This window comes from Cataglyphis hispanica, chromosome 14 (assembly GCF_021464435.1).
Source record: "Cataglyphis hispanica isolate Lineage 1 chromosome 14, ULB_Chis1_1.0, whole genome shotgun sequence".
NCBI lineage: Eukaryota > Metazoa > Arthropoda > Insecta > Hymenoptera > Formicidae > Cataglyphis > Cataglyphis hispanica.
This window is the reverse complement of record NC_065967.1, coordinates 2,430,701-2,444,838: the sequence shown is the minus strand read 5'-3', so window position 1 is coordinate 2,444,838 and position 14,138 is coordinate 2,430,701. Positions and strand designations below refer to the sequence as shown.

Here is a 14,138-nt window from a genome sequence, read left to right as displayed (position 1 = left end):
ATTGCTGTAATCGGATTGTTTAACAGAATCAATTTCAAACATTTTCATTGATTTTTCGCAGGCGGAAGTCACGAAAAACGTTTTGCAGAACATCAGTGTAACAAAGCTAACGAGTCGTGCAGTTTGACAATTGTTTAATGGAATGAATATTTGACACATTGTTAACCTTCCAGTTTTAATGTTAATCCTTTGATGCGTTTGAGAATCTAACAAAGAATGTTAAAGGCTTGCATATGTTCATAAACTGTTACACATATCTAACGTGCACTCTATTTAAATATAATAATAAATGTAATAATTCCACACTATTGTGGAAATAAACTTTCTTGTGAACTCTAAAAATGGTAATGATTTATTTTACGTAATGAAATATATTTTCCTGTAAATTCTAATCAGAAAAAAAATTCTGACAGCGCGCTGTTCTTTGCGTGTTTCCTGCCAGAATTTTTTTCTGGCTGGCTGATCCTAACTTATTAGAGAAAACACAATATGTGAAATTTTTTGCGTAGGGTTAGCTCTTGACCTATAGGATTTAGGTAAATGTAATGCGCAATGTTTTCGCTATTACGTAGTTTTCATCTGCCTTGAAAGAGTTTCTGCGCAGCTAATTTTTTAATATCGCATTCAATGAAAAGGATTTCTTTATATATCGTGGGCAGTGGAAAACTTCGTTTTCCATCCTACTTATAAAATATGCCGTCTCCGACTGCAGCGAACCTTTAGACGGCTCGTTGCAATCTTTTCATGCAGTCTGATTATCTTTTTAGAAGAAATGAAAAGGCAGATGAAAGTTACATGAAAGAATCGCCGCTTAAAAAAAAAACATGGGATTTCTCATTTTATATAAAACAGAAATATCACAGACTATTCTAAATGAAATTACGAAATATAAACAGAGAAAATTGCTTCACGATGCATTTTGCACACTATTGAAGCAATAATTATAATTAACATCTATAGATTTATTTCATTTGTTTCCTTTTTTATTTGCTTTTAATCAATTTTAATTATTTTATTAATGAAACTTTGTATTTAAATGTTGCAGAAAAGTTTGAAAAACAGAATCTTCTGATATTAAACATCAAATCACGACATTATCATTATTTTTTTTTGGTCCTCAATCTTGCATTAATTCCGTCTATTATACGTCACATAACTAACCATTCACTTTAACTGTATATGCATAAATGTACATAGTACCATACTCACAGGTATCTGCCAATGTCAATGCCTTTATCCATTCGTTCAGTCATTAAATTCATTCATTTTATTCATTCATTCATTTATTCATCAGTATGTGTTGCAATCTTAATCTCGAATCTTACGTGCACACGCACTCTCACTTTCTTCTCGGCAGATGTGAAGCGCCGGCGAAGTCTCTACGATGAAGATTCCCTCGATGGCGATCGTCCTTATGAGAATGAAGGTACCAACGTTTTCAAGGGCATTGTACAGACCATTTTCCTTTCCTTCTCACTAGACTCCTCCTCTTATTTCGATGACGCTAACGAGTCATCAGTTTTTAACACTGTCAACATTTATAACAGTTTTAACAAATAACGGTGATTAGTTATTCATTCTGCACATTATATGTAGTAATAAGCTGTAGCTTTATTCATGTTAGATGTACTTTATTTTTAAGACATCATATATTGTACAATATTACAATGTTTTAAACAGAACTTTTTTATTTTGAATTGTACATTTTGTAAATAGTTATTTTTTTTTTATCTTGATGTATAAACTTTTCTAGTGAGCAGTGAGATGAGGTCAGCACATTCCCCTAATTGTTTCAATTCCTCTACTTTTTCCTGTCTTATATAATTTATTTTTAACAGTTAATTGTTTATGAAACAATTTATTTTGATAAATTTTATTTTTTTGATCAGTATTAGATTTTTTTATTTGATTACCTACTTATTTATTGTTTAATTTCTTTATCTCAACTAATATAGCGCAATATTTTCAATATAACTACTGTGTGCAACATAAACTTATCTGATAAAATAAATTAAAATTATTTAAATTTTTTAATTGCATATATATTTGTTCTTCCATGATTTATGATAATCTTTTCGATAGATACAATTCTATAAATTTATTTAGATGTATTTAACTTGAAATTTCTAAATATATAATTGAATAAAAATGTGATTAATAATGTCACATATCACTTTAAAAGAAAATGCATTTATCTCTAAGTCCGAGTTTTCTCGCTCGTGGAAAGCAACCAGTACAAACTCGTTTGTAACTAGTTTAAACGGACGTATAATGAATACGTTCTTTTGACATGACTGTTCACAGGACGAGAGTCGACGGGAAGCTCGAAGGAGTTGGACAGGGCGAAGCTCGTCCGCGAGAGACAGAACGAGGAGCGGCAGCGGAAGTTGGAGGAGCTCAGGCAGCAAGCTCTTGCCGCGCAACGCTTCCGCGAGCAACGCGAGGAGGAACGACGAAGACGCATCGACGAGCTCAGATCGCGTGACAACGACAGGTTTGTTGAGGCCGTATTGGAAAATAATGCTCATCATTACTTTAATGAAGGATCCGACCCCGATTTAAATCTTTCGTCAAAAAATTATATACAGCTCGTTTTATTTTTATTAGTCTTTAAAATCATATTGCATCGCGCGAGTAGGATTTGGAGTTACATGCGGAAAAAATTTTGAATAATTAGAGGCATTTTATTTTGATCCTCTTTAGACGAAATCAAGTGGAGGAGAAAACGGCTGATATGCGAGGCTGAACGAGAGAGACGGGAAGCGATCCTTCGCAAGAATCAGGAGAGGGAGGCGCGTATCGAGGCGAAGAGAAAGAACGAAAGATCGCACATCGTCTTCGCGTTCGGCAGCTCCACACCGCGAATGCTGGAACCCGCCGACACCGGTGGCTCTACTTTCTGGGGCACCCGCAGGGCCACTTCCACCACTAATGTCATGATGTTCTCCGCGGCGCAACCTCTAACCAGGAGATCCTCCGAGCGGGAGCTTGATGGCAGCAAAAAACGAGCCACTTCCGCCGGCGGACTCGATCGGAAGCCCGGCGAAGGTGAGTCGATTTATATTTCGTTATATACCGAATCGAATTCACCAAGGTACACCAAAGAGCAACTGAGAACGATCGTTGATGAGCATGTAATTTGTACACATACAAACTATACACATCGCACATGGAAATTCGATTAACCCTTTCAGCGCGTGATGTTAGACTTGCTGCATGCCGCTTGATTGTTCTATTTTGCGAGAACAATTCTCGAGAGAGAAATTCTCCAGTATATTCTGATAGAATCTGGAGTATTATGAATGATGATTTATCTTCGCATTTTACATTTCGATTTATATCTATTATATTTTAGTCAATGTTCATGTAATAATTTTATTCTCTAGAAATCTGTTATCACGAATGTCAATATATTTTAATTTCGAATTTTAATTAATCTTCTTGTCCATTTTTTTTTGTGGGACAGTAAATTTTTTTCATACATGTACTATTTGTATCGAGATGCTTGGCAGTTGACTATAAATGTAATATGATGCACGCTAGATTTGATTTATTACAGAAAAATTGAAACCTAACGTATATAGGAACATCTCATAAAATATGTGTGGAATATACGTAATATGAAATAGCCGGGCAGCAGCGCTGAAAGCGTTAAAGGCTTTTCCGTATCTCGCACATGAAGTGTGAATAATACACACGTTAGTATTGCACCGTGCACCGGTGGAATGCAAATTAATGTTTACCGTAAATTCAGTCGAATCAACAACAGTCCTTGATGCGAACACGCACAATGAACGGCTCGGCAGCAGATTTGGTGTACTTCAATGTGAGTATAAATATGAACCGAAGCACGTAAACTATGTTGTGTAAAATGGCAAAAATTAATAGAAAAATCGGTTGATTAACATTAATTAAACTTTTAAAGGAAATATGTTTTATGATGATTATTCGCGATCTTAATCTTTTTCACGGATTGTATTATATTATTTGTAATACAAATCTCAAAGTACGATATGCGTGTGACAAATTAATGCAACAAAATATATAATCATCGCGATGATAAATTCTAAGATAATTAAATTGGGAAGGGAAAGAATAGAATGTATAAATTTATAAAGTAGAAAATAAATTTCACGATTCCAAAGGAATAAATCGTGCCAGCGAATCACAGCTCGTTCCTTTTTGCTTGCTCCACCTTTTTTGTTCGAGCATTCGACGTATGTATCGATGATTAATATTTATCGTTCGGATGTACAATCGTTCTTTCTATCGCGGATTCATGTGGGATGTCATTTCATCGCATCATCGTTGCGAGAATATTTCTATGACACTTACTTCAATGCTCAGAGACGTCGAGCTACCCAGATAAACGGCACAAGGAAACGGCTCGCATCTTGTCGTAACCTATACTTTACGCACGATCGCTTCCGATACCTTTAGCAATATATTTTTCTTGTGGCAATCGATACCATCGCGCACAAAGTAGAGAGAAACTTCATTGACGAAGATGCACATGTGATAAACAAAATTTTCTTAGCGTATTCGATGTGAAAAAACACATCTCGCCATTTTATTATCATAATATGAAAAATAGTGTGGAAAGAAATTTAAATAATTGATTATGTCTAATAAAATGTGTTAACAATTATTATTATTACTGAAATTAATATAAAATGAATAATTAAAATATATAGTTATAAGAAAAAATTGGCCGATTTATTAAATCACGCGTCTTAAGCATAAGAGCTTGAGATAGCTAGTTTTAAAACAGTTATTATAAATCAGGTAGAGTTATTGTCACACAAAGTTTCTCTTCACGATTATTCGCAGTGAAGTCGATATCACGAAGCATGAAAGAAGGATTGTTAGAGCCTGTAACGTGACCCCTACAACATGAGAATTTTACTTTTTTAGTTAAAAAAGTAAAATTATTTTCAGGTTTATATTCTATAGCCTATCCTGTGACAGTGTATATTCTTGTGACAGTGTCCCTTTAAATGAAATCTATGTATATGTGTATTTCTCAGCTTAAGATTGGTTACACAGCGAGTCTCGAGAGTACGATTTAAATTCCGCGATATAAGTTGCAAGTTTTGCTTTTTAACGCGACACATTTTTATTTTTATTTTTTTCTTATTTACACTGTACTCAGATTATTTGATCAGCATTTATCCCGAAAACGCTACATCTTCATTCATTTTTTCCTATACGCAAACATGTATTTTTTTTACTTTTAGTTTCAAAGAAATAACATCTTGAATATTAGAGAAAAATAAAAAATATAAAATATACATTTAAAGAAATTAAAAATAAAAGTTTAATTACGGGAATTACATTTTCTCTCTCCCTGTACATCTTCTCTTTGCTATCATCTGTAATTATCGGTGGTGGTTTTGCAAAAAAACGCTGTATATATTTGAAATAAAGTACAATCCACAACTGTACCTAACTTATGCTAATATAGTTATGCTTTTCTATTCTACTTTTCTTGTCCAATCGCCCGATCATATAGATTTTTCGCGGAACACCTAATATTTGCATTTCGTTGAATGGTTTGTTTGCAGATATGAGAATGTCCTCGTCCATGTACGAGGTGTTCAATTGGAATTCTAGCCCCGATCCCCCTTTAACTCCTGCCAAGCATAAGAGAGCCAGCCTCTCTCTGCCCCCCACAACCGACATCTTTGCCGTCGATGATAAGTCTGATAACGACGCTAGGCGTCCCATGATTCAGCGGGCTGCCAGTGGTGAGTCCTGATGTCTCGGAAGCCTGCAAAAAAGCTGGAAGAGATCCGTTCTATTCGTTTCAAGAATGAAAATTGTCGATCCTTTACCTCTCGTTTTGTTTAGCATACACTCTCATCTCAGACTGTCATCCTTTCTTTTCTCTCTCTCTCTCTCTCTCTCTCTCTCTCTCTCTCTCTCTCTCTCTCTACTTCAACATTATTATGTTTTTCTTTTACTTCACTGCACACTCTACCAGCGCATGCCATGTTCATTTAATATCGTAAGACCATATTCCCGCGCACTTTCTCTCATTAATTGTCTTGCAGTTTCCTTTCCGTAGGTTGTATGGTATTGGTCAGGTAGATTTTGCGATTTCTCGAGAGACCATCGTAGCCATTTGTGAACGTGACTATATGGCAGCCAATATCACGCAACAATGTGTGTCGTTAATTCATTCTATCCTCGTCTGATCCCTGCTAATCTACTATGTTATAGATCACTAAACATTATTAACATTTAGTTGCAAGTAAAATCTTAGCTGGTTTTGTTTTAATATATAGTGATTTTGATTTACTTATTAATGAATTTTACTAAATAAATTTGAAATGCGATGAAAGCGATAAATTTGATGATACCGAAAAAGAGATTTAGAAATTAAAGTATATCAATTAGAAACTACAGTCTTTAAATATTACCGCGAAAATGCATCTAATAGGACGATTGTCAATCGCTTTTAATATTTCATTTTCATCATTTATATCATATATATTTTAATATACCGTTAAATTATTAATTGATGAGTGAATTGCAGAACTTTTTTTAGATTAAATATATAATATAATTATTATATATAGTAATTACAATAAAAGGATATATTATTACATACAATAACGAAATAAACTGAGAATTTAACTTAATTAATTATATCGTTGTTTTGATATAGATTATAATTGTTGTGAATAATATAGATTATTGTTTGCATGGATTGATCTTTTTTTGCATTTTTAGAAATTATTTGATTGAATTTAAATGTTACTTCGCTTTCCTAATACTATTCGTATAAGATATATCGTGTTATTTTTCCTTATACGTATAAAATTTATACAGCATGTACATCATATACACACAAACATACATATACACACAATTCGAGACTTTATTAATATCTTATATCACTTTATATAGCGACTTATTTACATTGAGAGACGCAAATATTTTTCATTAAATTTTTTTCAAGAAATACATTTTTTTTAAATATATATTTTTTGTGGTCTTTTTCCTTCTTATTCAAATGAATGCGCTAATTCTTTATCTACATAAATTTTGCGCGAAGGAACGAACACTTACATAACACAATTGAGAGCAAAATATCTCTCAGTGTATATTCGCATTATCCTCTTACACGTCATAGCATGAAAAGCAAAGCAGCACAATTTATGCAAAGAAAGTGAGAAAAAAAAAATAAAAATCTGAAAACGTCAAAGTGTTGATGCATCATGGAGAAACTCTTTACTCGAGTGTGTCTCCATCGAGCGAGCCGTGTAATCGCTGCGCGGATCTACGGACGTCGCTTCATATATACACACAAGGCAATCCTAAGCGAGATTCTTTGCAGGTGAGGATAGCGACGGCGGCACACCCAGCACTCCGACTTCGGTTTATCTGCGAGTGAACAGACGACGCACCGACCTCATGCCGACGATACCGTCCCCGCGCGACGGCCCACCATCGACGGCACGCAGTTTCAGCGCCAAGGCCTTCACACGCTCGCCAGGTAGGACTTACTCCATGTCCAGGCTGGACCAGCTGGCGCAGCCTAGGAAACGCGCGACCGAGCAGCAACTCGGCACGCTCGCGGAACAGCGGCAGCCTCTGCAGAGCGCTTCTAGCATGAGTCGCAGCATGTCGCACTTGGCCGCGCCCGGAAGCACCAAGAGCCTCAAGCGCTCCGATAATTCGCGTAGCATGGGCACGCTGCCGGGCGCGGCACCAATGCCCAGACCCACTCGCGCCGAGAGATTGCGCCGCAAGGCCCGCGAACACCAGCAGGCCCACCAAGGTAAGTACATGTGACCGTGCACTCAACTGGATACCTTCGACTTGCCACCGCAAATCGAGCTTTTGTACAAATAGCGAAATCTTTCACGATTTTTTACTATAAATCACCGATAAACCGCCCTTTTTACTTATTTTAAGAAAGCTTATTTACTTTAGATTGTACTTTATCTTTGGCGTTGCAGATATATAGGCGAAGTAGTTAAGTAATAGCTCGATGATAGATTACATTTTTTTACATGTGTATTAAAGTTTTGTAAATTTATCTCGCAAGAATATGTAGAGTCGATTTTTCCCGATCAGCCTTTCTCAGACTTAGTTAATCACTCGTTTCGCTTTGTACTAATTTTCTCGCTATATATAGTCGGAGTCATTGCTTAACAATAAGCTTTGTAAGCTAGCTCGGTATTATAGTCTTCGAATTGGGAGCGTGATCTTATAAGTCAAAGTTTAATAAAAGACGATATACATGCACTCGTATCTAAGAAGGAAACCTAATCTGAGTTGAGTGCACATATGCATGAATGAGTGTGAAAAAAAATCTTTGTCAATCAATTAGGACAACCAATTTCATTCCAAGGCGTGAAGATAGAAAAAAAGGCGTTCTCTATTTCTTTTCTTCTAATTTCAAGCCACAGAACATCAATTATTTCAAATCAATATATTAATGTGCTTTTACATCTGATGACTAACCCATCGACTTTTTCGAAAATGTCAATATTTTTTAATATTAATATGTTAGTAACAGCCAGTTTTCTTGCCATTTTTAACACTAAGAACCAGTTGCATCAAGAAAAAACTAATATTAATTAAGAAACAATAATTTTGTTTAGTGATTATCTACATAAATTTAATAAAATATGAAAAGGGAGAGATTAATTAAGTGTTGTTAGCTTGAAACGATTTTAATGCAACCGATTCTTTGATCTCCAAATTGATTAACAAAACGTTCCTACTAAGAAAGATCTTTCAGCGACTTTTCGGTACCAAGGGTAAAGGTATGAGCTAACGTTTTGGTAAGCTGCACGTTTTTTTTTTTATTACTATTATCGTACTACACATAACTTATTTCACAATAGTATTGTATTCGTATTTAGTGTGCAATTTATTCCTAGTTAATCCACTAAATTACGCAATTCTTTTACCCTCTTATTTTACGCAATTAAAACTTGATTTCTCTCTTATTATTTTGGCTTATTCTTTCGTTTTGATTATTTTGTTTTCTCACCGACAACATTTGAACACCGGTGGCGGTGCTTGCGTTTCGATTCCTTGCGATGTTCGCCTGCTGCACTTTGCGTTCATCACAACACAAGCAAGCAATAACACGATACGATCTCTATAAAGAGTGTCAAAAAAAGAAGAAAAAAAAATTAAGAACGAGAGTTTATTCGCAGCATCGATACGTTTCTGTCGAGAGATAGAATCACGTGATCACGTTCAATCAACATAAAAACAGATCAACAGATATACTTATTTTGGGTGGGTGCGTATAGGTATCCGCAGCGGTGAAGTGACGCCCAACAGCCCGTCCCGACCACACAGCTCCATGAGTCAGCAGAGCGGCAGCAGCGTGGGCAGCAGTAACGTCAATCTGCGTACCCGCACGGCCGCGTCGCGCCGACCGCGGCCCGCTTCTATTGCCGGTACCGGTGTCTCGATCACAGAGAAACACAGTGAGCATGCTCATTTTACTTCTCCATCCACCGACCCTTTCAGGTCATCGAGGATTGGACGGAAACTTAAGATAAAGAAAGAAAAACAACTCGTGCATGTCAAATTTTCGAAATTATGACGGATATTAGAGTAAATCGAGAAAAAAAAAGGATAATATAAATGAACAAATATATATTTACCTCTAATCTAAATTATATATCTAAATTATATCTAAATTATATATTGTTACACACGAATATTGACTAGGCACAGACATAACAATATATACATAAATATATCCTGAAAGGGTTCGATAAACGCACAGTGTATCATACATATCTGACAAGATTCAACAAAGAGAAACTCTATAAAAATATGTTCCGATTTTATACAAAATTTTTTCTTTATATATCTCTTTTGTTCTCTTTTGAATAATTTATATTTTTGTAAATTTACAATTTTATTTTTTTATGGCATTCTTTTTTTGATGTATTCCCAACTTCTTATGCATATCATTTTTAATAACGACGATTAAAATTGCACATGTAAATACTGTATATAAAATTTCGTGAACATGATCGCACAGAAAAGGAAATATTCCAATTACTCTGTTATCGCAGATCTAATGGGCGATATGAAATTAACGAAGGATTCAAAGCCACCACTGCCAAAGGTCCATAGCACTCCAAAGAAACCTTCTACACCCAAAGTAACAGAGGTGAAAAAACCGACGGAGAAATTAATTAAGAACGCCAAGTCATCACCACGAATAACTCCGAAGGTGACACCTCTGCAGAGTCCCGGAGTTGAGCATGCACCGCTCATCCGTGAAACAACTGCGGAGATTATAAAACAGAATGAGGATAAGGAAGCACAGAATGTGAAATTGGAGGATAAGAACGAGGAGAAAAAGGATCAAGGCACCGAGAAGCCGCAGGTAAATTTTGTTCTATATTGATTACTTAAAATAAATGACTTTATTCTGTATCTTCGATATGAAATGAATATCTTTTTTTTTCGTTTTTTGACAAACTTTTTTTAAACAAATAGTTATTGTTTATGGCATAATAAAATATACTGTATTTTATTTTTAATAATAGGAAACAAATATTGATGAGTCCGTGACTAATGACACGAAAATAGCGGAGTCTGTGTCAGCAAGCAAACAAGTCAAAGACGAGACTAATTTAATGCAAGAAAATCTATCAGACGTTATTATGGAAGAACCATCGAAAATCACTAAAAAAGAGGAGAACAAACAGGAGAAAAAATCAACAGAGACGACTGAAACTAAATCTGAGGGCGAAATGGACGAGCAGATTGATATGTCAGGTATAATTAAAACTTAATTGAAATCGAACGATAATTTGTCACAAACTTTTAACAATGATTATTAATAACGGTTATCTATTTTATCTATTAATGATTTGCTTTACAGCTTCGATGATCGCAAAAATCAGAATCACTACTGAAGAGGAAGCCAAAGCAGCTTTGGCTGAGCGTAGAAGATTAGCTCGAGAACAAGCAGAACGAGAAGCGGAATTGGAGCGTCAACGACAGGTCATCTATATAAATCAATTTAATATTGAACTGATTTGGCCTTTATATTTGTTAGCTTACCAGTAATAATTTTTGCAGGAAGAAGAAGCACGTCTGGAAGCTGAAAGATTGCGCGCAGAGGAGGAGGAGCAACGTCGTCTAGAGGAAGAGACTATACGTTTAGCTAATGAAGCACGAGAAGCAGAGGAACAGCGATTGAAGCAGGCGATTGAAGAAGCTAAGCGTCGTGAGGAGGAAGACAGACGGAAAAGAGAAGAGGAAGCTCGTCAAAAACAAGAAAAAGAAGAAGCTGAGCGCAAGGCGAGAGAAGAGGCAGAAAAGTTAGTTTGAGGAATCTTTTTTCTCTTTTACCTGTTTTAAAAATTCATCATCGAATTGTATACAATAATACATCTACATATACTTAAATTACAGACAACGAATTGAGATGGCTGAGAGGCTTAAAAAAGAGGAAGAGGAACGCAACGCTAGGCGTAAACGAGTTGAGGCGATCATGCTGAGAACGAGAGGCAGAAATCAATCCAACACATCTAAGGTAATATTAAATATTGATTATATTACTATATTAACCTTTTATCATATATATTTAGCAAAATAAAATTATTAAAATAAATTTTATTCAATAAACACATGTAAACCGAATTTTCTACTAAAATAATTTGATAAAATTAAAAAATAATTTGTGTTATATATGTACACACACATAAATAAAATATATATGTAACACACACATAAATAAATAAATAAATAAATATATATATATGACAAATATATGCACAGGGAGAAGGTGGTGACGGTGACAAATTAAAGGAAGATAGTCCTAGCGACGAGAGTAAACCGGTGCTGGGCGGCAAAGGTGACGACGTCATGACAGCCAGTTTAATTTCCGAAGCGACTCAGCAATTTATCAGCGGTGAACAACGCGCGCATCATACAGAAAACAATCTGCCTGCGCCGGACATAGTACACAATGGCACGACGCATAGCAACGGCATTAACGAAAATAAAATTGTATTGGATAATAATCAGGGTAACATTGAAGGGGAGTTGAATGGTCATCACACGAATCATGGAAACGATATCAACAGTCAGATTACGCTGGACAATGCTACTGTGTAAGTATACTAATTCTAAATCACGGATTCGTAAACGCTATTACCGTCATTTACCAAGAGCCGAACAAATAAATCGTATGTCTTTTCTCGCTAGATGGACAATAATATCCCATAGTAATTGCGAAGCTTACTTTGATAACGCGCATTTAATTGGACATTGAAATATGTAATCTGCGACGCGATTCGCTCAAGCTAGTTCACTTCAAATTTAAATGCTAAAAACATATGGCTGCTAATATCTTATTATTATCCATGATTGAAAGGCATATATTAAAATATATTGAAGAAAGGATGTTATATTAACGGAATTAATTTTTATGTAAATGCTAAAGTATCTCATAAACACAATAAAATGAATATATTCCAAGCAAACTATAATTATATTTAATTAAGAGAAGAAATAATCAACAAAACAGATATATGATGTACCGATTACTTGAAATTAATGTTTTTACAGGACATAAGTAATTGCACAATACTAGCCACTATACTATTCATCTAAAAATGGACTGAACATTGGTATAAACAAAAACGATAATGATTGCATAGATCACGAAAAGAATTACAGCGTACATATATATATATATACATATATATATCATACATGTAAGACAGGCTGGCTGAAATTTGCGTTAAGAGGAATTGTTTTCAAAAATATTGCATGTAAAACTTTTAAACACACATATTTATGCATTATAGAAATCATTTACACATTATAGAAAATGAAGAAATCAAATGGATGTTCTATATAAGTTAAAACCACAAAGAGAGCGTGCCATTAAACATATTAAATTAAACATATTGTACGATTTTATTTGTAAATAGGCGTGATGAAGGTTTTAAATCGCAGTGAACGAATTATTGCACCACGAACAGATTTATTATTTTGAATTTTAGATTTGTACATGTTAGATTTTGAAATGGCAATTATATTTGAGACTTTCTTTATAATTAAATATAAAATTGTTAGATGTATTTTTTAAGGCCTTTTTCCCAAGGGTTATCTGTATATATAATGAATTATGTTATTCAAAATATGTCTTGTAATGTCAACTAATTATACTAAAGTGAATTAATTAAGTTTCAAAATTATATATATGTATACATATGTACACATTATATATATATATATATATATATATATATATATATATATATAATATTATAGAATTATATAGTAAAAAGTTTACTGCGCTTTCCTGAGACTCCCTATAAAGGAACTGCCTATTGATATTAATTTCATTAAATGGTTATCGCTTTATACAAATATTATGAATGATCAGGCATATTGTACATTGCAAAAGTAGCCAGAACAACGGTTGACGAGTATTATAAACAACAGCCATTGCGAATCACCGTTTATAATACGGATTAGCTGCACGATTATCAACGCATTAACTAACAATAATATACGCGACTAACACTATTAATAATAATGAGATTGCAAGTATGAGAATGTATATTGTATCATTTATTGTAATAATTACATATATTTTATAATTGATATTTAGCTGTGTACTAACGACAAATATACTATTTTTAGCTAGGATTATCAAAGATATTGGGAATTAGTCGCGTACGTACTTCAATTATTTTTAGGTATTATATCAGCGAGTTGGAAGAACGTCATGTAATATTGTACATGAAGCATGAAATCGCTAAGAGAGTCATCAACAACACTACACAGTTAGCATTAAATCACACGATAAATAAAAGTGTACATAATGTAAAGAGAGACAAGCAGTATAAATCTAATGACTCATTGAAACGTTTCGTTTTGTGATTTCACAACACATTTGCCAGCTCAGCAAGGATGAATCATGTTAACATGATTTTTGCAAATAGCAGAATAACAATGATATATATCGCAGTTGCATTATAGGAAAGGCAATAATAACAATTAATATTTTTATTTCATAATATTTAATAACATATATGATAAATATCTAAAATCATCTTTGCTGAGTATTTCTCTCTGTTTTTTTTCCTTCAATTAGATATTAAAAAGTGTTCTTCCATTTATTG

The 14,138-nt window shown here is 34.3% G+C and overlaps 1 protein-coding gene across 1 annotated transcript in view; it reads left to right on the top strand.

The window, feature by feature from the left end:
- Positions 1 to 14,138, top strand: part of LOC126854535 (inner centromere protein) — a 40,446-nt gene that overhangs the window by 24,136 nt on the left and 2,172 nt on the right. The window contains 13 exon segments of the mRNA XM_050601394.1: positions 1,358 to 1,426; positions 2,305 to 2,494; positions 2,704 to 2,718; positions 2,720 to 3,048; positions 5,565 to 5,747; positions 7,343 to 7,786; positions 9,279 to 9,458; positions 10,059 to 10,375; positions 10,539 to 10,770; positions 10,877 to 10,998; positions 11,077 to 11,318; positions 11,413 to 11,533; positions 11,779 to 12,113. Coding sequence (XP_050457351.1) covers positions 1,358 to 1,426; positions 2,305 to 2,494; positions 2,704 to 2,718; positions 2,720 to 3,048; positions 5,565 to 5,747; positions 7,343 to 7,786; positions 9,279 to 9,458; positions 10,059 to 10,375; positions 10,539 to 10,770; positions 10,877 to 10,998; positions 11,077 to 11,318; positions 11,413 to 11,533; positions 11,779 to 12,113 — 2,779 coding nt within the window.